At 62.1% G+C, this 23,997-nt stretch overlaps 2 protein-coding genes across 2 annotated transcripts in view; one reads left to right on the top strand and one right to left on the bottom strand.

Annotated features, from left to right (window-relative positions):
- SND1 (staphylococcal nuclease and tudor domain containing 1) overlaps window positions 1-23,637 on the top strand; it is a 67,159-nt gene extending 43,522 nt beyond the window's left edge. The window contains exons 16-24 of the mRNA XM_039325327.1: window positions 123-232; window positions 17,770-17,958; window positions 20,551-20,692; window positions 20,962-21,085; window positions 21,578-21,647; window positions 22,351-22,464; window positions 22,880-23,083; window positions 23,186-23,230; window positions 23,335-23,637. Of these exons, the coding sequence (XP_039181261.1) occupies window positions 123-232; window positions 17,770-17,958; window positions 20,551-20,692; window positions 20,962-21,085; window positions 21,578-21,647; window positions 22,351-22,464; window positions 22,880-23,083; window positions 23,186-23,230; window positions 23,335-23,400 (1,064 nt within the window). The 3' untranslated portion in view covers window positions 23,401-23,637. The remainder of the gene's footprint in view (window positions 1-122; window positions 233-17,769; window positions 17,959-20,550; window positions 20,693-20,961; window positions 21,086-21,577; window positions 21,648-22,350; window positions 22,465-22,879; window positions 23,084-23,185; window positions 23,231-23,334) is intronic.
- On the bottom strand, window positions 10,894-16,373 carry LRRC4 (leucine rich repeat containing 4). The gene is made up of 2 exons (XM_039325346.1): window positions 16,311-16,373; window positions 10,894-13,935 (listed from the first exon to the last, which is right to left on the bottom strand). The coding sequence occupies exons 1-2, from the start codon at window positions 16,371-16,373 to the stop codon at window positions 11,377-11,379; spliced, it is 2,622 nt and encodes an 873-aa protein (XP_039181280.1). The 3' UTR covers window positions 10,894-11,376.
- Window positions 23,638-23,997: the final 360 nt, after the last annotated feature.

Raw genomic sequence — 23,997 nt, 5'->3', positions numbered from 1 at the left:
GGGAGGCCTCTAAGCAACTGGTCCCCACAGCACGACCGATCTGGGGGAAGCACTCCCAATGGCAGGGGTGTGTGCAAATGGTGGGACGGTCATGGCTGACGGAGGCTCTCGCTCTCCCTTAGGCATCGAATGTCCCCGTGGAGCCCGGAACCTGCCCGGCCTGGTCCAGGAAGCGGAGCCCTTCAGTGAGGAAGCCACCCTGTTCACGAAGGAGCTGGTGCTGCAACGAGAGGTAGGATGGTGGGCCTGGGTGTGAGTCTGTGCGCCTTGACTTCACCTTGTTGCCTTTCCATTTGGTCTGGATGCATCTGTGAGGTCGGGGTCTTCCTGGCCCAGTGGGGGGGTGGGCAATGGGGTGTTCCCCAGCTGGGACAGGGGTCAAAGTCCTTCCCCAGCTCTTTTGGCCTCTGCATGAGCGGCTTCCTCCAGCCTTGGACCATGGGAGTTTCTGCCCATGGCTGCCGTCTTCAGAAGGACCGGGGGGATGTGCCAGGCCAGTGGCATCCCCTGGAGAGGCATGTGTGGCCTTCACTCTGCCGCCGTCACTCCCCGTCCTACGAGCAGCCTGCGTTGACATTGGAGGGGGCCGGAGGGGCAGCTCATGTCCTACTGAGGCCGCCTGCTTTGGAGGGCAGGCCCAGCTGGGCAGGGGGCTGCCACTCCCCTGCCTGTGGGCCCAGGGAGCCCCATGAGGGGCCACGGCCGTGGCTCAGACCTGGGGACCAGGCAGGCACACCCAGAGATACCCTTGCAGGCTCTCGGCCTGGCTGGGGTTCTTCAGGTTGACCTCTTGGGGCCAGTGCCGTGAGTGGGGAGCAGACTCCTGGGCGTGGGCCTCGCGTGGCAATGGTGGCACGTGGTGTGTACATGGGAGGGTTCCATGGCTGGATCCTGAGCAGAGCTCGCTGGTGCGTCTGTGTGTGGGGGGCTGCTGCTGCTGCTCCCCCCTCTGACTTTGCTTGGAGTCTGTTCCGTCTTTCAGCAAAGAGCCTGGACTGCTGTCGAGGGGGGGGGGCATTTCAGCATCTGGGAGGTGGGTGCAGACTTGCCCACTGCCCAGACCCTGCTGCTGCTGCACTTCCTGGACGGCCCTTCTGCCTGCCCTGCCCTGCCCTGCTCTCCCCTTCCTGGTGAGGCCTTGAGGGGAGCCTTGCCTCCACCTGGGCAGGGGGTCTGACCTCACATCAAGCGAACCCGTTTCCTGGTTTACAGAGCTTAGGGAAGCGGGAGTCAGCGGAGGGGCTGAGTTGCATAGAGTTCCAAGGGATCTGGTTTGCGTGTGTGCGTGTGTGCGTGTGTGTGTGTGTGTGTGTGTGTGTGTGTGTGTGTGTGTGTGTGGCTTGTCATGTGGACCCGGCCTCTCTCCCTAGAGCTGTGAGGATCCAGGCCCTCTCCCCCCCCCCGCTTCCATTCCCTTCTGTGTCGAAATCTCATGTAAAGGAAGGAGGGGGAAAGTAGGGCGAGTGGTGCCCTTGCCTGCCCCTCCCCATTTCTCTGCCCCTCCCACTCCATAGGCCTGCTTTGCCCTCTACCTCTTGCCCCCCCCCCCCAGATGCTTCCCCAGGTTCTCCTTGGTTTCTGCCTCCTTTATGGAGCCTCTGAAATTCTGCCCGGAGGGTCTCCCCACTCGGCTCCCCCCCCATTTCCTTCTCTTTTGCATTAAGCCCCTTCGCCTGGCTGGAGGACCCTCGGTGCAGCCCCCTCCCTCTTGCCCTCGGAGGCTGCACTTTTGCACACAGGGGGAAAAAAGGGTTGCGCCCAATAACAACCTCCTCCTTGTGGTTTTTGCCGCAAAACCCGATTCTTTCTGTGGGTTTTTCTCCTCACCTGCAGCTTCTTTTACCACCCTTTTCATCCTTTCGCGGCCTCCCGTTTCCCGAGAGGCGCCCGCGTCCTGGGCACTATTGCCCGCCTGACCTGCTCCTGGGAGATGAATCCGTCCTTCTCTCGCCTTCCCGCCTTCTCCCGAGGCTCGGCTGGCTTCCCTCGCTCCAGCCCTTCACACATCCTTCTCTCCCTCTTTCCTCCCGAACCCTCGGAGGATCCACCGTATTTCCACCTCCGTGTTCATCCTCTTCCCAAGGAAGACGGCTCTTCCCACTGGCTGGCCAGGCCGGGAGGTGATGGAGGGCTGGGCGGCTGAAGCGTTCGGCCATTGGAAACCAGGGTTCTTCTTGGCAAGACTGCCTTTAATCCTAGTTTTCTGCCCAGAGTCGTCGTGGGGAGGCGGGCAGCCATGTAAATAATTTGAATAAAATGTCTGTACGGATAGTTCTGCTGAAACACAAACGGGTCTTTCTTAAGCAAGTTTGAGGGGGGACCCCGGTCTGCTCTAGAGATAGAGGGGGGCAGTCTGATCTAGTGGTTAAGGCATCAGGCCAGAAATCAGGAGCCCACAAGTTCAGGTTCGGCCGTAGCCATGGAGCCAGCTGGGGGACCTGGTGCCAGCCCCTCCCTCTCAGCCCAATCCATCTGCAGGGTTGTTGTTCTGATTAGGATAGGAGGAGGAAAGAGACTCTTGAGTTATTTGTAAAAATAATAAAGGCTGGTCAGAAATAAATAAAGCCAAACGAGCCTCTCAGAAAGGCCCCCTCCCCCCTGCCCTGTTTCCATCCCTCCATCTCATCCACAAGACCCTCCTCTGCCCCATCCCCCTGGTTCAGAAGGCCTTCCCCAGAATTCATTCCTGGATCTCCCGGGATCCCCGTTCTCTTCAGAGCCTGTGGATCCCTACTTTCCTGCCCCGTTTCCCTTCTTTGACCCTTTGGGGGGGGGCTTCCAGCTGCGAAGGCCTTCCCCAGAATTCATTCCTGGATCTCCCGGGATCCCCGTTCTCTTCAGAGCCTGTGGATCCCTACTTTCCTGCCCCGGTTCCCTTCTTTGACCCTTTGGGGGGGGGGGCTTCCAGCTGCGTCCTTCCCCTTCATTGTGCCAGGCACAATGGGCCCTTCCTCTCCCTCCCCTCCCCTCCTGGTCCCCATTGCAGCGGGACACCCCCTCTTCTCCCTGCTTCTTGACCCGCCCTGGTCTCTGGATGTCTGGCCACCTCTCCCCCCCTTGACCCCCCCCCACGACCTGGCAGTTAGGACAGTTTTACTTGCAAGTCTCATTCAGCTATTACTCTTTGACCCCATCAGCCCCCCCCCCCATTCTCCCATCTTTGGGGGAGACACCGAACAGGAGGACACAACAGGCTTCCCTTCTTTAGCAGTTTGTCACATTTTAAGTTATTTAAGGCTTCTTTACGCTTTCAGTGAGGCTCTCTCTCTCCAGAGGGCCTCCTCTGTTCCCCCCCCCCCGCAGCATTTTGACGCTGCCTGTGGCCTCTCTGCTCATTTCAGATGCTTCTCAGGAATCCCATCCTCCCTCCCTCCCTCTGCCTGGTGGGGGGGTCCTGCCCCCCACCGCAAATGCCCAGAGAGCCAGGCGCTCCCAGGCCAGGTGAGGGAACCCTGGGCGGGTGGCATGCTTGGGGCCCTCCAAATGGGCCCCTGATGACCCCACTGCCCCCCCCAGGCCAGGGAGGGCTCCGAAGCCTGTGGGTCCAGAGGAGCAGCAAACAGATTGCCCGGCTCTTCTCCTGTCCCTTTGTGCCTTGAGTGGGCATGGGGAAGCAGTGGGGTGGGGGTGGGGATCACCCCCCAGGTGGGGCCAAGAGGGCAGGGTCAGCTTTTGCCAGGACCTGGTCAAGGCGCTGGTGTCCTCTTTCTCTGGGCAGGGACTGGCGGTGCCGGGCAGGACTTCTGCCCGGCCTCTCCTGCGCGGGCTCTCTGCCCAGTCCCTGCCCTGCGTCTTCTGTCTCCAGGAGGCATGCCCCACCTGAGGGTTCCCTCTGCGCCCCCCCCCGCTGCTTGCTTGCCTGCCTGCCTGCGTTCCCTGCCAGCGCCAGGGCCTTCCTTTCCCCCAGGTGCTCACCCGAGGCAGAATCCGCTGCAGGGCGGGGCAAGGCAGATCCTCCCCCCTGGGTCGGAGGGAGAAAAGGCAGCCCTGGGGGTCAGAAGCAGAGGGCTGGCGGGGTTCTCCCACACCTGTCACCTCTTGGGGTCTGGGGAGGCCTCCACCCCAGCAGGTCCTTGGGGCGGCTCCATTCTCCTTTCCCAGGGGGCTCCAGAGGTCCCTGGCTGACAACTGACTCTCCCGTCCTGTTACAGACGACTGTGACGGACTGAGCTCATCCTGCTTGCGCCAGTGGGAGGGGGCTATGAAGGAGAACAGCTCCTGCTGCCCCTCTCTCTCTGCACTCTCCCTGGATGACCAAACCGTGGGGCAGTGCCCCACACAGCCAGGGTCAAGCCGGCCCAGACTAGTGGGGCCCCCCTGCCCTCTCTAGGCCCAGTTTGGAGGCCCCTGGCTAAGGGCCCTCCTCCACAGGGCAGAGCAGTAGTGGGGTCCCTGGTGTGGCTGCTCACTAGAGAAGGGGGCGCAGGGGACTCCCACCTCCCGCTTTGGGCCTGAGAACATCACCCAAGGGAGAACGCAGACACACCCCGCACGTGAAGGCAGGGAAGTGGGGGAGCAGCTCTCTGGCTCCAGACTGCCCAGGCTTTTCTGGGCAGAGGTTAGATTCCTGCTCCAGCCAGCCCCCCCCCCCCCCGCCAGGACAGGCCATTGACCCAGTGGCCTCCGCATTTCCTCCCGGCTCCTGCCACCCTTTGCCCTCCCAGGTTTAGGGCTGAGCACTCAGGGCAAGCAAGGCCTCCGTCTCCAACACACACCGAAGACCCCGGGCCCCCTTTGGACCCAGGCAAGGCTTGTGCGTTTCCTCTGCTTGGGGAGCTGGACCTCCCCCAGGCGGATGGCACCGGCTCTGGGCACCAGCGGATGTGGGGCAGCCTCTGGCCTGGCCGTTCCCCACAAGCCCAGAGCCGCTTTCTTCCTCCGGCTTGAAATGATGCCACAAATAGAGCCGGTGGCGGCAGGCAAGGTGGCTATTTTTAGAAGGAACCTATTGGAGGTTGGGTAAATCACTGGGGGGGGGGCATTATAATGTTTGCAGCAAAAGGGTAATCCGAGGAAAACGACAGGGCGCCCCGAGGCTACCCAGAGACCTTTTTGGGGTGTGTGGAGAGTCCACACTTGGATGGACTTGGATGGAGGGGACCCCCCTCCCAGGACTTAGGCTTTCAAAACCCTTTGGCGAAAGGGCGCATCCAGGCCCATGCAGACCCTCAGCAGCCCTGCGGTAACCGAGGCTGGTTCAGAAAGCAAAGGCGACTGGATGGGGGGGGGAGGGTTTTTCAAGAGCTTTGCCATGAAAACTCACTGGGAGATTTTGAGCGGGGCAGGAAGGACTCTGGGATCAAAGGGTTGAAAGGGATACTGGGGTGGGGTGGGGGAATCTTCCAATCCAGACCCCCCTGCATGCACGGCAGAGTTCCCCTCTGCCTCACAGATAAGTGGCCACCCATAGAGACGAGTGCCCCCCACCCCAAGAGGCGGCTGTCCCAATAGCTCCGCCAGGCAAGAAACAGCCCAACCTACTTCATGGGGTTCCTTCACGAAAGTCCATCATCCAATGAATGTGAGCAAATTTAGGGGCAGGAGATTTTGAAGAGGACGGACGGACGGATGGCTAGCTGAAAAGCCAAACCACGGAAATAAATAGGCGTTTTTCTCAGGAGAGAGAAGAAGCGAAGCCCCCTCAAGGTCTGGCGGCCTCTTAACGTTCAGAAATGATTCTGGCTGTTCTGGGGGGGCCTTGGCGCTCTCTGAGCTGGCTGGTTTTCTTGCAGACGTTTCATGACCCAAACTAGGGAACGTCATCCGTGCGAGTGAGGATGATGTTCCCTAGATGGGTCATGAAACGTCTGCAAAAAAACCACCAAGCTCAGAGAGCGCCAAGGACTCCCTCGTTTGAGCCCTGAGCTACGGAGGTTCCTCTCGATGGATTCTGACCCAGGGACACACAGGGCTGCAGTGACGGTGAGAAGCTCCGGAGGGTGGAAGACTTCCCAAATGCTGAATGTGATCCAGGGATGGGCGTTGGGGCCTTCCTGTTTTGGGGAGCCCCTTTTGGAGTCTGAGCTGGCTGGGGCTCCGTGGGAAAAGCCGCTGGGGGCTCAGAGGTGGACAGCAGCCCCAGAGAGGGCCATCGGGGAGAGACGCTGCCTTGGGATCCTGCCTGGAGTCCGCCTTGCTCCACCGGCTGGGAGGAAGGGCCGGAGGGCTTCATCTCCTCGTATCAGTGGAACATTTGGGTTGATCGACACCCTGCCTTTCCTGCAGGAGACGGCAGAGATCCTGCTTCTTCCTCCAGCTTTTTTCCTGGGGAGGGGTTGGCTAAATCCCAGGGTTGGGAGAGGACAGAGTGGGCAGGGTCCCACCTCTGGAGGAGGCTCTGGTGGGCTTCTGGACAAGTCTAGACTGCTCGGACAGCTCCTGGTGCAGCCTCTGGGACTCTCCACTGCCAGAAGGGAAGAGTGCCCTCCCGCCTGCCTTGCCCTCCTGCCCGTGGCTGCCGGTCTTGGCCTGCTTGTTTCAGCTGACCTGCGATTCAAGAGCAGCCGGGGGAGGGGGGGAGGGGGGGTTGACAGAGAAAGTGAAGGACTGCAAGTTAGACATGGGAGGGTGGAGAAGTTGCGCAAACAGAGGGTTGCGCCTGCCGAGGATGGATGTTCCCCAAAGGCGGAATGAGGGTGGCCTAGGATGTGCCCAGGAGAGTGGAACAGTGGTGGGTAGCCTGGCATCTGTTGTGACGGATGCAAGGAAGATGGCCGTCTGTAAGCGAGTGACTCTGCCCACTCGTTCTAGGAGAGGGAGGGAGGGAGGAAGTAGGGCCCCCCCCGGGAAGAAGAGCCAGGAAGACAGGAAGACGGGCTGACTGGAGGACTGAATCACCAGCAGGAAAAAAACGCCTCGAGGCAGTTGGTCATTGGCAGAAGGCTTGAGGACAGAGGTGGGCAGGCGAAAGGACGAGGCCAGGGTCTCCTTTCCCTGCCTTTAATTGCTGGTCCCCAGAGGGAGGAGCAGGAAGAGCACGTGGGGGAAACCATCATGGGGTCCTTGGCGAATAGACAGAGTTCACCTATTGCTTGGAATCACCCCTTGTGGATTCCCACAATCTCCCAGGCCTGGGTTAACAAGCTATAAATCCCACATTCCTACAGCAGGCTACAAATACTTGCTATCGGAGCTTACAGGAGTCAACGTATAAAGCGTCTGACCCCGCCTTCGCCTAGTCTAGCGTGGGATGCACCCTGAGCTCAGACTTCCTTCCTTCCTTCCTTCCTTCCTTCCTTCCTTCCTTCCTTCCTTCCTTCCTTCCTTCCTTCCGTCTCGGCCCTGAGAAAGGGGCTCAGATGAGATCCTGGCTTGTTTGCTCCCCTGTCCCAGGCTGAAGGGACCTTGGCTGCCAGGTGCGTATCCTGGGTGCCTCCTGCAAGAGAGCTGTGCCAGTTGTGGGGCTGCCTGCGGCTCCCGCGTGGGGGGACGGTTTGGGCCTGTGACTCCAGCAGAGGCTGCCGCTGCCCAACTCCCCCTCACCCTCCCCTCCCTCCCTCGCTTGGCCTGGAGAGCATGTGGCCGCCATTGCCCTGGGCCCTGTGGAGGGCGGGTGAGAGGAGGAGGCCGCCATGCCCTCAGGAAAGGGTGAGGAGCCCCTCTCCACTCAGGCGCAGCTTGGCCCCTTCATTCGTGGGCTGGGTGCAGCTGACCCGGCAGCTGTCGACCTTCAGAGGAAAGTGGGAGGGGTCACTTTTCTCCCCACTCCCTTTTCTCTAGTAGCCCCCTTTCAGTGCATTTGAAGGGGACATGGATGTTAAGCATTTGCATGCTGGAGTCTGTCTGTCTGTCTCTCTGCCTGCCTGCCTTCCAGTGCCGGGAGGCCGGAGCCATCGGTTCTCCTGGGCAGGGACTCTCCGGGGCTCTGTCAACAGTAAATCCTGAAGTGATGCCTCAGTGAGGATGATGTTAACAAAAATACAGCCCCCTGAACACCATAAAATATGGAGATTAAAAACAGTGGATCAAAGTTTAAACATATCTCATGCTTCCCTGTGTCAGCGGGGAGGGGGGGACACGGGGAGGCAAAGCTGTCCTCCCGAGCCCCTCGCTTTTGCCAAGGTGGTGCAGTGGGAGAGGGGGCCAAGGCAGGCTGGACCCCTTGCCCCCTTGCTTTGGGGGCCGAGGGCTGGAGTGGCCCTGGGGGGGCAGAGATGCTTTCTGGCATGGCTGGCCGGACCAAGCGTCCCCCCCCATCAGCTGAGGCTTGAGAGAGACGGGGGGGGGGGGGAAGCAGAGGAACAGGAAGGGAAGGCATTCTGGGGCTCCCCGGGGCCCCTTTCCTCCCAAACAGCCCCCGGGGGCTTTTGCTCTGAGCTGCCCAGGGGATGACCTGGGGGGGGCCCAGCGGGACTCTTCCTGGGGAATTGACACCCGCTGCCCAGGCGCCCCTTAGTTCTGAGCCAATTGCAGCCCCTTCGTGGCCTATTTGAATCCGCTAAGTTCATCTGGAGCACAACACGAGTTTTCTCTTTCCAGCTTCTGCTTCACTCTTTTAGTGGTGCTGATTATAATTACTCTTAGTGGGTTTGTTGTGATGTCATGTTTTGCTCTGGGGTTTGGTGGGGTGATGGGCCGGGGAGGGGGGGCAGAGGGGGCCCTGTTCAGGCTGGGAACCGGCTTGCCTCCCCCCTACCTGCCTTCGTCCACCTGTGCGCTCCTCCCCTCTGAATCCACACAACCTCCTGAGCCTGTGACAAAGGGTGTTGGCCCCAGGGCCTCTTGGGGAGGGGGCAGGGGTCCTCTGGCTGCTTCCCCCTATCCAGGCTCTGGTCCCCTTGGCTCCCTGGCCAGAGAATGGCCCTCTCTCTCTCTCTCCCCCTCTCTCTGCCTTCTGTGCTGCCTGGATGCCCAACAGCAGCAGCAGCAGCCCCTGAGTTGGATGCTGTGGCAGCTGGCCCCCCTCCCTCCCCAGGCCCCAGCAGTCAGCTGCAGAGTCAGCTTTCAGAGGACAGAAAGAGCTGGCTTGGCCACTTCCCTTCCGGCCCTTTCTCCTTTTGTAGCTCTGGCAGGAGATCTTCTGGGGCTGCTGCCCTCGCAAGGCAAAATCTGCTCTGCCCTCCTCGCCTTCCCCATTTCTTCAGGGGAACCCCCTGCCCCCTCCCCCCATTAGAGGAAAACTGTCACTTAGTGGGGCGGAGGGGGGATGTGCTGGCAGGGAGCAAGGGCTGGAGACCCAGTCCCAAATTGCTAGCGGGGGGGGGTCAGCAAGGCAGGGCGCCCAAAGGGGTGCCGGAGACACAACCGGATGGGGCCCTTCCTTGAGGGACTCTCTCTCTGGTCTTCGGGAAAGGAGGCCAAGCGGAGGGCAGCTGGCCCTGGTTTTGCCCCAGCGGGAGGGTGCATTCCTTCTGAGCCCTGCAGAGCTGACGGGCCCTGGGGAGGGAGGAGGCCACTGCCAGTGGGGACTCTCCTGGGCCAGCCATCTGGCCAAAATGAGACCAGGATCTTTGCCCCCCCCCCAGGAAGTAGCCCTCTTGCTCCCCCCCTTCCTGCCCAGCTGGCTCAGGTGCAGCATCGCCCTTTGGGCCCAAGGCCTCCAGGACCCCATCCCCTTGGGGGGCTGTCCTGATTGAAGGCTGAAGAGCTCCTGTGGGGGAGACCCTCCCCCAAGAGACCAGGAGGTCATCCAGAAGCAGCTGAGCCCCACGGCCAGGGCCTCCTTTCCAAGGAACCCCCCCCGTGTCTGTGTGAGTGTGTGACTACCTTGTCTCTGGCTGGGCGCCAGGGAGGGGGACTGCCTCCTCTCCATGGGGGGCACCTTGCCTTCCGGGATCCCCCCCCCCAGCCACTGCACTTGTAACAGCCGAAGGGAAGCGGCCAACTTGAGTCCCAGGGGCTCCTTGGACCTGACTGGAGGAGGGTCTCTCCCTGCTCGCCTGCCCTATCCTGGTGGGCCTCTGCCCTTCAGCCTAGCCCGGCAGTTTCGGGGTCCCAAATCTTTGAGGCTGGGGCTGCTCTCCCCCCTCCCCCACCTTTGTCATTCGAGGTGGCTGTTTAGGGACAAGGCATTCTTAAAAACCTCAACAAGGCTTATTAAAATAGAAACGTCCAGTTGCAGCTTCTGCCTTTGGGGCCAGCAGCCCCCCTCCTTCCCTGCCTTCCCCCTCTCTGCCCATGGCCCCGATCCCCGCCTCCCCCCAAGGCCCGAGAGAGCCAGGCTCAGGACAATGGGGGGTTTCATAGCCCGGGAGGCAGAGTTTGCCCATCCCCACAGGAGGATGTGATGGGAGTGGGGTGGGCGCATCTCCCTCCCCTGGGGAAGCAGACAGAGAGGGCTTGTGCCCTCCGATAGATGGGAGGGGCAGAGCAGCAGCAGCTGGAGGGTGGAGGGGGAGCAGCGCAGGGAGGGAAGGGGGGGCGGGATCATACATGGGGTGCCCACCCACCACACTGGCTTCCCTGGCATGTCCTCCTCCTCCTCCTCCTCCTCCTCCGTGCACCAGGCCCTGCGCCCCGAGAGGGTTAACCGAGAGGACAGGACCGCAGGAATGCGGCGCAGGGCTTGCAAGAGAGAGAGAGAGAGAGAGAGAAGCTGGTGGGCACCAAAGCAGCCCCTCTTTTCCCTCTGGAGGGGAAGGAGAGCAAGCAAGCAGCTCAGAAACACTGCCCCCCCCAACCCTGTGCAATCTCCCTCTCCCCGCCTCCCCCCCCCCATGATCCTCACCGAGAGAGGACAGAGCAATGAATCTTGCTGGTTTAATTTTTTTGCAATTTGATACAAGTATTGAATTCCCTTCTGGTAACTGTCTTTAAAAAACGAAATAAATAAAAATGACCTTTTTATTGCATTTGTAACATTTGGCACAGTACAAACCCTCGGTGCACCTCCCCCTGCCCTCCCACCCCCTTTTTGTCTTTTTGAAATAAGATAACTGTAAATATGGAGACGGCTTTTTCCAAGGCTTTAAGAAAAGAGCGTCTCTATAGAAACGGGTTTGTTTTTACTGCATTCTAAGTAACATCTTCTAAAAAGAACAACTCCCCCCTCCCTCCCCCCCCCCACGGTTCCTTGGTTTTGAAATTTTCTGTTTTATCTTCTCCGCCACTGTTTTCGGGAGCAAGGCTGTTTTTATGTTTTCGCTTTAAATAGGTCTGCTGCCGACTCGCCATGGGGAACTGTGCCTCTGTCTCTGGGGGGGGAGGTGGGGGGACTCTTGAGTTACGCTTCCTTCTCAATACAGCTATCAACTGAGAAAATAGGCCTTTCTTTACATTTTAGTAGAATCTGCTTCTCCTTTCAGCCCAAGACTTAATATAGAAGCATATACTGGGGGGACTGCCCTCCTCCCTCTGGGTAGGAAAGTTGGTTTTGTCTCTTGTGCATCCTATTGCATTTATTTAATAAAGGCCGGGGGAGGGGGGCAAGGAAAGGAGTCAGATCTGAGTTTCCTGCACTTTCTCCTTGGGGTGGGTCTGTATTATATACGGTTCGGCAATAGTCGTGACCGTGGGGTGCAGAGAGTTCCCCAAACAGTTTTCTGTCCAGTGGGCCCCCTGGGAGGGTTTGTAAGTGTTGTAGTGGTCATGAATAGCCGGCAGCACAACTGCCCCCTCACCTGACATGCCGGACGCGGTCGAAGGGGTGGCGGTGGCGGCAGTGGTGGGCGCTGCCGCCGCCGAGGCCGGAATGTCTTCGTCCACCTGTATGATTTCCACGGTCCTGGCGGCCCCCACCGTACTCCTCTGCTGGTGACGCTTGCGAAGTTTGTAAAAGACGATCAACATGGCTGCCGCCAGCAGGGTCACCGCCACGAAGCAGCCGATGATGATCTTGGTGGTCTTCATTACCTCGTCCAGGCTGGTCTGCATCTTGTCGTTGCTGTCCAAGGTGGCGTCCTGCCTGGGCGTTTTGGTCGTTTGGATGAGCACGGTGGTGGTGGTGGTGTAGGCCGGCTGGTAGCCCGTAGAGGTGGTCGGCACCGGCTTGGTGAATTTGGGGAAGATGTTCTCGGGCGATGTCTCTGTGGTCTCCACAGTGACCGTGGTGAAGAAACTGTAGTTGGACGTGTTGAGCTCAGCCGTGCTCACGTTGAGGTAGGCCGAGGCATTGGAGTTCCCTGCCACGTTGGTGACCATGCACGTGTATAGCCCCGTGTCCGTGAGGAGAACCTGGGAGAAGTTCAGGGTGCCGTCGTTGAGGACGGAGATTCGGGGGTGGTTGGAGGCGTGGCTCAGCACCGTCCCGTTGGGCAGCAGCCACCGCACGGAGGACATGGTCGGGGTTCGGCACTTCAGCTCGGCCACCCTCCCCTCGGAGATGTTGAGGTCCCGGGGGGCGTCCATGATGAAGGGGGCCGAGCACTGGAAGGCCGTCTGGTCCACCTCTACCAGGAACCTGCCCCGCATGTGTGTGGGGGCGTGGCAGCGCCCACAGCAAGAGGAGTTGGTGGGGATGTACTCCCGCAGCCACCAGGAGAGCCACAGGATGTCGCAGTCGCAGTTCCAGGGGTTGTGGTGCAAGTGCAGCTCCACCAGGTACCTCAGAGGCGCGAAGAGGTCATGGGGCAGAGAGGTGAGGTTGTTGTGGGCCAGGTTGAGCTCCACCAGCGCCGTGAGGTCGTCGAAGGCGTTGCGTTCGATCAGGCTGATCTGGGCGCTCATAATCCACAGCTTTTTGAGTGACTTCAGTCCGTGGAAGGCCCCCGGCTTAATGGCCGGAAAGGTGTTGCCGGACATCTCCAGCTCCTCCAGCCCCACCAGAGGGGATAGGTTGGGCATCTCCCGGATGGCGCACATGCCCAGGTTCAGGTACTTCAGGCTGTAGAGCCCCTCAAAGGCCCCCTCCGAGATGTACTTGAGCTTCTTGAGCTCACCCAGGTCCAGGCGCATGAGGGACGGGACGCGGTTGAAGGCATAGGAGGAGATGCTCTCGATGGGGTTGTTGCGCAGCCAGAGCTCCCGCAGCTTGGACAGGTACTCGAAGGCCCCGCTGGGCACCACCGTCAGCCAGTTGTCGAAGAGCTCCAGGGTGTTGAGGCTGGCCAGCCCGTTGAAGGCTCCCACCTCGATCTGCCGGATGGCGTTGCGCCCCAGCTGGAGCACCTCCAGGTGGTGCAGGTGGCGGAAGGTGTCCGCCTGGATCACCTTGATGCTGTTCTCCATCAGGTTCAGGTAGCGGGTGCTGGAGGGGATGCCCGGCGGCACCTCGGCCAGCCCCCGCCGCGTGCAGACCACCTTGCTCAGCTGGCTACTGCAGGAGCAGACCGAGGGGCAGCTCTGCGGCCCGGGCCTGGCCGCCAGGGCGCACGCCACCAGCCACGCTTGCGCCACGAGGCAGGCGAGCGGGGCGGCGTTCCGGGCGGGCTGCGGCCGAGCCTGCCGCAGGAGCTTCATGGTGCGGCGCCAGCATTCTTCGCCATCGCGGGGGACTCGGAGCCGACGGCGGGGCGAGCCGCCCTCCTGCCTTAGCCCGGCTGGACCCGGCAGCCGCCGCCGCCGCCGTTCTCCATCGGGGGGGGGGAGGGACAGGGCGGGAGGGGCCGGCCGGCCGGAGGCGGTGGCGGGTCGCCCGGGGCCCGAGTCAGCCCTCCCGAGGGGCGGGCGGCCGCCGCGGCACTCCGCGCTGGGCGCCCGGGCGAACGGCGGCGAGGCTGTGCGGGCGCGTCCTTGGGCGGCGGGACAAGGGCTGGCGGCGGCGGCGGTGGGGGCGCTGCGGGGGACGCAGCTCCATGGCCGGCGCGGCGGCGGCGGCTCCGGCTCCCTCTCGCCCCGCTGCCTGCCCGGCGGAGCGCAGCGCCTAGGGCGGAGGGGCGCGGGGCGGCGAGCGGGCGTCCCGGGCGAGGCGGCGGGAGGCCCCCCGGGGCCCGGCGGTGGGGAGCTGCGGCACCTGCAGCCCGCCGCGCCTGCAGCTTTCAGCGGCGCCCGGCGACTGCTGCGGGAGGCGGAGGCGGGCGTGCGGGGGCGGCGGCGGCAGCGGCAGAGCCCCGGACCATCCTAAGCCGGCGCCGCGGCTGGCGGCGGCCCCCCTCTCGGCTCCCGGGGCTGGCGCAGGTAGCAGCCGCCTGGGCGGCTCTCGCATCCTTTTGTCCTTCACTCCGCCGCCGCCGCCGCCAGCGCGGCCGCCGTTGCTGCCGCCGCCGCCGCTGCTGCTGCTGCTGACGCAGGGGCTTCTCGGCAGGCAGGGCGGCCGCGTCAAGCGGGCGGGCGGCTTCGCTCGGCGCAGGCAACGCCGCCCCTCGCCTCGCCGCCTCCCTCCGGGGTTCGCGGGGAAGGCGGCCAGCCGCGCAGCCCTCCGATGAGCGGAGCGGCGGCGGGGAAAAGGCCCGGGCCGCGGGCAAAGTGCCGACTGCAGAGGGGGCGGCCTCTGCTCAGGCCCTTCGGCGAGCCGCGGGCGGAGACCCCTTTTTGCCCACCTCCCCACTGCAGCCCTGCTGGGGCCGCCTGGGCCTGGGGTGGTGGAGCGGGACCCCGCGCTAGAGAACCGAAGCCGGCGGGAGGCGGCGCCCGCCTGGGACCTCGCTCCTCCGTAGCTGCTCAGAAGAGTTCCTGCTGTCCCAGAAAAGGATGGGGCCTCCCCTGGGGACAGAGGCTGCTGGGCATTGGGGGGCGCCTCTCTTGCCTGGGGGGGACCAAGGCCAGGGTAGGGCCTGCTGCGGGCTCAGGGGACCAGACCCCCTTGCCCAGTCTTGCTTTGGGAGGGAGCTGCAGCTGGGGGGAGTTGGTGCTGGGCTCCCCTTCAGGAGTGCTGGACCGGTCTGTGGGTCGCCCTCCGCCTCTTGCCCAAGTGTGGTTATGGGGGACAGGAAGGGTGTGGGGTGGGCTAAGTGGGGCTGCTGGTTTTCTGCATTTCAGGGACATCCAGCTGCATTGAGGCTGTGGGAGAAAGCAAGAGGTAGTTAGGATTAACCAGCAGGGTGAGAGTCTGCTGCTGTGTGTGTGTGTGTGTGTGTGTGTGTGTGTGTGTGTGTGTGTATGTGAGAGAGGGAGAGGGAGAGGGAGGGAGAGAGAGTGTCTTAATTGAAGGGAGAAAGGAGCCCATCATCACTTTGCACTCCAAGCAGTTTCTCTGTTTTCTCAACAGAATTGTGTGGTCATTTATTGGATTTGCGGTTCTCTCTTTTCTGCCATAAAATAATAGGAATTTAAAAAACCATGTTTTTAAGTCAGTCAAAGGAAAAAGCTTGGAACAGAAAGGCAACTGTGAGTTACACAAAAGAAAGAATCATCATCAAAGTTTTAAAAATCAAGACCATGGGTGCTGAGCGCCTGTGGAGGGGAAAAGAGGCCTGGGGCTCAGGCTCTGGGGCTGCTCTGGAAGCCCGGATTCAGTGCTAGAAGAACGCCGATCTCACCCACCGTCTCACCCCTCCAACCTCTGGGGGGGGGTCATTCTCCTGGCCTTGCACAAATTGGGGGGCGGCAGGCTGGAGAGGCACAGCGCAGGGGTGCCTGGGGAGCAGAGCTGGAGTGCCAGCAGGTCTAGGGGGGAAATGGCTCAGGACCCAGAGCTGACCGGGCCGTGGTGCACAGTGGGGCTGGTCTCCCCTCTCCCCACCTCCTCCCTGGGGGGATTCCTGCCTTGGCTCGCTGGCCTGGAGGGTCACCCGGAGGGTTCTGCCCAGCAGCCCAGCGAGGCTCAGCCCTTCCTTTGGCTGGCTTGCCTGGCCGGCTTCTGCCCTTGCCGCCTGAGTGAGCCGCGGGGCACCCAAGTGTGGCTAATCCGGGCTGGTTTCTGAAATTCAAACTCGTCCGCTTCCTCCCTCGGGCTGGGAGGGGTGCCGCCTTCCTGCTCAACCTTGGCAGGGATCCTCCTGTGATGGCCTTGGGGCTGTGCGGTGTCCCCATTTCTTCTGCTGTTCAGCTGGCACCGCCCGGCCACTGCAACTTCGCCCTTGCTGGGCCTGGCACTGGGGGTCTCCTGCCCACCCGGCCTCCCCTCTTTCCTTTCAGAGTGAAAGGCTGCTGCCATCCTGGCATCTCAGCCTGCCTGAAGCGGAGCTGGTGGGCGCCAGGTGGGCTCCTGCTTTTATCTTAAGCAATTCTCCTGCAGGATTTCTTCCTCCAGATTTCTCCTGAATTCTTTTCCCATCTTGGGTTTGGACGCTGCTCTCACTAAGAAGTCACTTTTGCAGTGTGGGTTTTGGAACCTGGCCGTGCTTACCTCCTCCTTAAAATCTCCTGGTGGCAACCAGTAGCTAAACACAGGTGAAAAATGCCACTGGCATTTGAAGCCACAATTAAAAATACAGAATAAGCATCTATAAAGTCAGTCAGAAAGGGGAAGCCAGTTTAATGCCAGGAAGTGTCGAGGCCTGACAACTACTCAGGGACGGCCCTGGAAGGCCCATTTCTTCGAGACTCCTGCCTGCTTTCAGAGTGATACTTTCTGGCCCCTTGGCCAGGTTGAAGCTGTGGGGGCTCCCGAGGGTCATAGCTGATGCCCCCTCCCACCTGAATGCTGCCCTTGCAAAACCGTGCAGTATTTTGCAGCCTCTCTCTCTCCTCTCTCCCCCCCCCCTCGCAAAGCAGCAAAGGGCTGCTCCACCTCAGGGCTAGTCTGGCCGCTCTCCACCCTCAGGATCTGGCCCCTTTCTGACGGGCAGCCAGCAGGGCAGTCTGGGCAGACACGAGCCCTGGTGCCAGGTGAACAGAGGAGGACGGGGCCAGCGTTCTGGGCCCTGTGGAGGCCCTTGTCTGCCAGTGAGCTGGTTGCCAAGGTGGAGCAGGGGGCGAGGGGCACCAGGCTCTCCAGAGGAAGCTGCGGGCGGAGGCATCCGTGCATGGCAGCTGGGCAAGGGGTGGGCATGGCGATGAAGTCTCTGCGGAGTCCAACCAAGGCTGCTTTCTCACTGAAAGGCATTTGAGAGAGACCAAAGGATGGCCGAATTAGAAGTTGGTCAACTGTAGGGATCCCTGCCCATTGAGGTGCTGTGAGTTGGCCGTGGCGGGCAGCCCCTTCCCTTGAGAGGACCCTTCTCCTCCAAGCCCGTCGGCTGTTCCCCCCCCCCACCTTGGCTGGTTGGCTCCAGGATTCTCCCCACAGGTGCTGGGGCATCAGCCCGGCCCTTCTTCCGCTGGTGGAGGGGTGAACAGAGCCGAAGGGCCAGGCATCTGCATTAGCTGGTATCCTTGAGGAGGGGCCCACAAGGAAGACCCCAGCTTTAGACTCCCTCGGGCGGTGCTCCACACGCCCGCCTGCCCTGAGCCTGATTGGCAGCCTTCACAGTTTCCTGATAAGGGCCCCACCTGATGGACAGAAGGAACCTGTCATCTGCCTCCCGCTGAGCAGCACCCGTGAGGGTTGGCAGAGAAGCCCTCGGGCCCAGTTGTGCCAGGACAGCCACAGAAGTGGGCCCTTCGGACAGGCCCCCGAGACCCTCTTGCTGGGCTGGGGAAGGCAGGCTGGAGCCAGTCTCTCCCACAAGTTGCCCTCGCAAGCCTCCCTCGGTGGGGACCTGGCCGCTTGTGGATCGGCGTGGTGTGTTCGACGTGTCTTGCAGCCCTGGGAGGGAGGCCGATCTGCGGAGGCGGCTGAGGGCTGTGGGGAGGCTGTGGGGACGTTCGCTCCATTGCTTAACCGAGCTTGAAACACCTGAAAGGTGTACAAGTGTTTGTGGTGACGAGGGCGAGGGCTGGTTTTATGCAAGCAGGCATTTTCTCATGAGGAGACCCTGGGCTAGGGGGTGGGTGGGGGTCTTAGGAAACTCCTCCCTCTGGAGGAGGGGGGACACCTCTGTGGGGGGGATGGCGTGGCTGGGGGAGATGGAGCCTTTGGGGAGCTGCCTGCCCGCCCTCCCACAGCTGCCCGCTGCTTTCTGCCCCCTGCAGGTGGACGTGGAAGTGGAGGGCATGGACAAGGCCGGGAACTTCATCGGGTGGCTGCACATCGAGGGCGTCAACCTCTCCGTGGCGCTGGTGGAGCAGGCCCTCTCCAAGGTGCACTTCACGGCCGAGCGCAGCAACTACTACAAGCCCCTGGTGGTGGCCGAGGCCGCCGCCAAGCAGAAGAAGGAGAAGGTACCAGCCGGGCACTGGGGGGTGGGGGAGGGTGGCCTCCCGGCAGGGCTGCTGCTGCTGCTACTCAGAGCGCTGGGGGGGGGGGCTTGGCATTGGTGTTCAGCAGTTCACTCCCTTTTCCAAGCTCTGCTGCTCCAAAAGGGGCTGGGGACCCTGCCTTGCGTCCCTCCCCCACTGCCAGGCGTCCTCAGGCACACAGAGAGGGAGTGGGGACAGCACGGGCAGCCCTCCCCCGCCCAGCAGGCCCCAGGGACCGGATCCTTTGGCCACCGAGGCAGCCTCCTGGGGAGCCCGCCAGGAAGGGCCCAAGCAGTGGCCTGACCGAGAGGGAGGAGCGTCCACCTTCCCCTGCATGCCTTCATTTTGGCCATGGAGAGGAGGCTGCCATCCAACTCCTCCTCGCAAGCATCGGGTCAGTGTCCTGCCCCCCCCCCCGTGGGGCTCATCTTCCTGACTTCTGGTTGGGACCCTCCCCCCACCGGCTGCTGTGGCTGCCCCTGGCAGGTGCTCTTCCGTGGCACCTGCCCCCATCCTGCAGATTTCGGATGGGCGGCAGAGGAAACGGAGAACTTGAAGGCATCATCTCTTCCCCCTCCTTTCCAAGAGGAGACCTTGAAGGTCACCAGGGGAAGGAAACTGGGGGGGGGGAATCAGGCCAGGCCCCCCTCTGGTTCCTGGCAGAAGATGGAGGCGGAAGGAGCGGCTTTCACAGGCTGCAAGTGGGGGCCTGGCTTGTTCCCCCCCCCCAGGGTTTCAGGCACAGGCAAATTCCCTCCTGGGGGGGGAATGCCAGGCAAGTGGAGTTGGGGCGGGGAGGGGGGAGCCTCCAGAAGCCAAGATGGCAGAGACGAGGGATTCTGTCTGCTGCTTTATGGGATTTATCTACGGCCAGCAACTTAGCCGGCTTACGGCATTATCAAACAGTACAAGTCGGTATTAAAAGCAATCGAATCCTAAAATCTATAACTTCGTTGCCGTTTGAATAGTAAAGAGTGGCTGAAATTAAAGCAGCCATCAGTGGGACGCCCCCCCCCCTCCGGTTCACCCCAAAAGGCCTGTGGGAAGAGCCGTGTTTGGGGCCGTCTTCCTCCCAGGGGACACCTGTTCCAATGGGGAAGAGCTGCCACAGGCCCCAATAAAGGGAGGGGGCGGGGGACAGGCAGGGCAGGTGGGAGCTGCAGAGGAATAACCCAGAGGCTCAGAACGGACCTCGCGGGGGAGGGGGGGCTGGATGAAGAGGAACGGTCCCAAGCCCAGGGCTCAGGATGATGGGAAGCGTTCTACCTGGTGCTGAGGGGGGGGCGGAGGAGAAGGCTGGGAGTGGTCAGGTTCCCTTCTGAGAGGCAGCAATGGCTGGGCTGACCAGAAGAGGGGGAGCTCTACCTGCTGGCTGGGGGGGGGGGCTTGCAGACCTCTCAGGCCATCAAGAAAACGGGATGGGAGGACTTCCCCCCCTGGGAGAAAGAATCGCGCCAACAGCCCCACCCCTGCAGACAGTGTGCAGGGACTGAGGGGTGCTGGACAAGAGGGTGAGGGACACGGGGGGGGCTTGTCTTCATCCCCCCCTGTTGAAGGACGTGGCCCAGGAAGAGAGAGAAACATCTGGCTGGACAGACGGGGTCGGGGGAGTGGCTGATGGGTTACCAAGAGGGGGGGGGCTCTTGGCAAGGGATGAGCTGAGCCTCAAAAGAAATGGGAGGAAGGCTGAAAAGGCCCCTGGGGCAGGTGCTGAGGGGGTCCTTAGGTGTAGGCAGTGGAGGAGGAACACACAGGAAGGAAGGCAACCCCAGATGCCGTGGGGGGGAAGGGGGGAGGAGCCCACCCGGGCACAGAGTCTCCCAATCCTGAGCAGCTGGGAAGCAGCGGGGGCGATTTGTGACCAGGGCGGAAGCCTGAATTCAGGAAGGCGAAGGAGATTTTGTAGGCCTCACAGAGGCAGGAGGCCAAACAGAGGCCGGGCGAAGAGGCCCTGGAGCAGGTGGAGAAGATGCACAGGAGGAGGGGGGGGAGGCTAGCACGGGAGGGGGGGAGTGCACCAGCTGCTTGGAGAAAATGGCCCGATGGTCACCAGGGGCCGGGGAGGGCAGAGTTGCTTCTCCCCAAGAAGAAGAACTCTCACGGGAGGAGCAGCGGTTGGGCAGCATCTGGGTCTGCCGGACTGGATGACCTACAAGGTCCCTTCCAACTCGGTCACTCTGTCCTGTTCTACTGGAGGAGAGCCATTAGCTCCGGGGGTCTCGAAGGGGCCGGGGGAGCCCTCTGGGAGAAAGCAGCGCCCGAAGGGAGGCGGGGCAGGGGCCAGGCGGGGAGGAGGACCCACAGCTCATCCCTCTGAGGCCCCAAACGGGCCAAACTGGAAGAGGTGATCCGGCCTGCGGTTTCTGAGCATTATGGGTTGCGTGGTAGAGGACAGCGTGAGTTGCTAGAGGAGCAAGTGGCCGTCATGGTCAGAGGGACCTTCGTGCACCTGCTGGGCCAGCTGGGCCTGTCCCTGGACCCAGGGGGGAGAGTCTTCAGACGGTCCCTGTGCCCTCCCAGGGCAGGCTGTTGCCTCACCCCACTGACACCCCCCCCTGCATCTCTCTTTCCCAGGTGTGGTCACAGTATGAAGAGCCCCCCGTGGAAGACGTGGTGACCACAGCCGAGGAGAAGGAACGCACGGCCAACTACAAGCCCGTCTTTGTGACGGAGGTCACCGATGACCTCCACTTCTACGTGCAGGACGTGGAGACGGGTGAGGGGCAGCTGGAGGGGGCTGGCCTTCTGCCCCACACCTGGTTTAGGGAGACGGGGACAGCTGGAGGCTCTGGGTGGGGAAGAGGGTCTCGGGGAGGGGGAGGGAGGGCAGGGCAGGGCATGAGCGGTCAGTGGGGGCCTGGATCAGGTGAGGCTCGGGTCCACCAAGAAGCAGAGGTGGGCACGGGTCGGGGGATGACCAGGCTAGCGTGGGGGGATGGCTGTCCAGATGGCCGGCCTGACTCACTCTTTCCCCCCCCCCCGCAGGGACCCAGCTGGAGAAGTTGATGGAGAGCATGCGGGGCGAGATTGCTGGCTGCCCCCCTGTGGAGGGGGCCTACACCCCCCGTCGTGGGGACTTCTGCATTGCCAAATTTGTGGATGGAGAATGGTATGCACAGGGACCCCCAGGGTCACCCAGAGACCCTCTTCCCCACCCAGAGTGAGAAGCAACCCTTCGGCCAATCTTCCCTGCTGGGCTGGGCCAGCCCCAGGCCAACCCCTTCCTCATCAGGAGCCTCGGACCCCCTGCAGGACCCGGCCCTGCAGTGCCCTCCGAGCACCGGTCGCTGGAGGGAGGGGCTGGCCTGGGCCAGTCTGGAGAAAGGTTGGGAAGCACAGCCGAGGGAGGGGGGGCTTGGGCTTTTTGAGGGGTGGCCATGAGCGGCCAGAGGGAGGAGCCGGTCCCTGAGGCGGGGGGGGGGGCTGCTGGAAGAGGGGCGGTGGGGGGGTGCAGGGAAGGTAGGGGGCGGTCTCTGCTCAGTGGGCTCAGAGGTTGGACGTCTGTGGGCGAGGGAAGCAGAGAAGCGGGCAGAGTCTGGGCTGGCGGGTGAGGCCCCTGTCTGGGGAGAGGTCATGCCAGGTGCCCCTTCTTCCCTCCCAGGTATCGGGCGCGGGTGGAGAAGGTGGAGTCCCTGGCCAAAGTGCACGTCTTCTACATCGACTATGGCAACGTGAGTGGGGGCTGCAGGGGAGGGGCCCCCCTTGATCCTGAGCAGGAAGCAGCTGCTGCAGCAGCTCAGGACAGGGGAGGGTCGGGGGCCAGAGAAACGGGGGGAGGGGGTGTCGATGGGGCAGAAGCAGACTGGACGTCCCTCTGGGAGACAGCTGAGGAATCTACAGCCGGGGTGCTCACTCCCTACAACTGCCCCCCCCCGGCTAAGCCAGGGCAGAGAAGGGGCCCTGTAGGCTGAGGGGCCCGGGCAGGGGGGCTGGGTCAGCAGACCCCCCAAAGACTCCCAGTTGGGAGGAAGGGGAGACGGGGTGCTGGAAACCCTCTGTCTTCTTAGGTGGGCCCAGCCAAGGGGGCAGAGGCGCCTGTGCTAGAAATCACAGCTGGGGATTCATGCCATTTTTGCCAGAGAAGCCCTCAACTCATCTATGGCGGATGGGGACAGGCCCAGGGAAGATGACAGAGTGGGTCTGGGGTCCATAGGTGTGCCCCACCTGACTGGTTGGTCTTAGTCCTTGGAAAGAGGCCATGGCCCCTCACAGCAGCCCCTCCCCATTGTTCAGCCTCTGCCTGCCAAGATCCAGGGGGTGCCGCCTTCGGCCGCCATCTTGGCTGCTTGGAACAGCTGCGGCCACAGCCGGGAGTCTGGGGGAGTGGATAGGCCGGTGCAGCCACTAACCGCCTGCTTTCCTTCTCGTCTTCAGAAGGAGACCCTGCCTTCCACCCGCCTGGCCACCCTGCCACAGGCCTTTGGCACCCGGGTCCTGCCCGCCCAGGCCACCGAATACAAGTTTGCCTTCATCCAGGTGCCTCAGGATGTAAGTCCAGGGCAGGCTTACAGGGAAGGAAGGGGGTGTCCTGTAGCCCCCCACACACCTGGGATGGCAGCTGAGCAGCAGAGAAAAGGTGGGGGATGGCAGGCAGCTGCACCCCCTTTTAACTTTTTAAAATTGATTTATGCTTTTAATTGCTTTATGTTTAGAATGCTGTTACTTTGTGGTGCTGCATTCTGACGTTCGTTTCACGAAGGTTGGGGGGCATATCGTGTATTGCTTTCTTTCGGGGCTCTCACAGTTCACTGGAAGGCAGCCTCTCCGCGGGGAGCACCGTCATAAAGGGGGGCTCGACATGAGAGGGTGGCCCCCTTCGGTTCCACCAAACCCAGGCCCCGTCTCTGGCCTGGCGCGCCCCGTCCCCTCTGCCCGCTTGACTGGCAGCGTCCTTCCCTGGCAGGAGGAGGCCCGAGCGGACGTGGTGGACAGCGCCGTGCGGGACATCCAGAACACGCAGTGCCTGCTGAATGTGGAGTACGCCGGGCCCGGCTGTACCCACGTCACGCTGCAGTTTGCCGACTCCAAGGCCGATGTGGGGCTGGGGCTGGTCAAGACGGGGCTGGTCATGGTGGAGCCCCGGAAGGAGAAGCAGTTCCAGAAAGTGGTGAGCCCTGGGTGGGGGGCTTCGTGGGGGCGGGGGAAGGGAGGGGCCCTGGAAAACGGGGCCTGGGGGCCAGCGGTCTCTGAGGCTGCCTCTCTCTTGCAGATGACGGAATACCTGAATGCTCAGGAAGCTGCCAAGAGTGCCCGAGTAAGTGAGCCAGTGGTCTTCCCCCCCCCCATGCCCCCCAGGAGGGGGAAGCAAGCCCTGGCCAAGTGGGCAGGGGCTCATTCCGCCGGCTTGTCTCCTTGCAGCTGAACCTGTGGCGTTACGGAGACTTTCGCGCTGATGATGCTGATGAATTTGGCTACAGCCGCTGAGACCCTCCACCTCAACCCCGGCCTCCCCACCCCCCACCACAGCCTCTGCCCACAGCTGGAGCCTGACGCCTGCAGGGGTGTGGGGAGGTGCTCTGACCTGTGGGGAGCAGGCCCTGCCAAGCAGGGGAGAAGCTCTCCCCCAAAACCCCCAGAAGCTGCACCCGGCCTCTTTATGGGCAAGCAGGAAATGTGATGTATGTCAAGCTTTGGAAGCAAATAAAAGTAGTGAGAAGCTGGGCCAGGCGGTGTCTTTTTGGCTGGGGGGTGGGGTGGGGCATTGGGCTGTAGCTTCCCTGCGCACACACAGACACACACAGCCCAGTTGGGATTGCACCAGGTGGGGGGGGGTGGCTCAAGGTCCCTTTGCACCTGTGGTGGGGACCCTTAAATTATTTCTGTTTTATTTATTGGTTTATATTTTATATTTCACATTTCTGAGCCTCCCATCTCCCTCAAAGAGGGACACTGCATAAACCGGGGTTTGTTTGATCAAAGGTTTGGTGTGTTGTACAGGCTCTTGCTCCCCCCCCCCCGAAGATGAGGCTGCTGCCCCCCCTTCAGTCCAGCGGGGGCTTCGGAAGAGGCTCTTTGCCCAAG

The sequence above is a fragment of the Crotalus tigris genome, unplaced genomic scaffold (assembly GCF_016545835.1).
Source record: "Crotalus tigris isolate CLP2741 ecotype Arizona unplaced genomic scaffold, ASM1654583v1 scf7180000024328.341495, whole genome shotgun sequence".
NCBI lineage: Eukaryota > Metazoa > Chordata > Lepidosauria > Squamata > Viperidae > Crotalus > Crotalus tigris.
Note: the sequence above shows the minus strand (reverse complement) of the source record. Positions and strands in the feature narration are given on the sequence as shown.

Bases quoted from the DNA above. Each gene is read 5' to 3' on its own strand.
- LRRC4 (XM_039325346.1), bottom strand. From the start codon at position 16,373: ATGACCCTCGGGAGCCCCCACAGCTTCAACCTGGCCAAGGGGCCAGAA. The intron at 13,936-16,310 runs GCAGGCAGGAGT...GCGCCGGCTTAG, and splicing joins CAGAAAGTATCACTCTGAAA to GATGGTCCGGGGCTCTGCCG.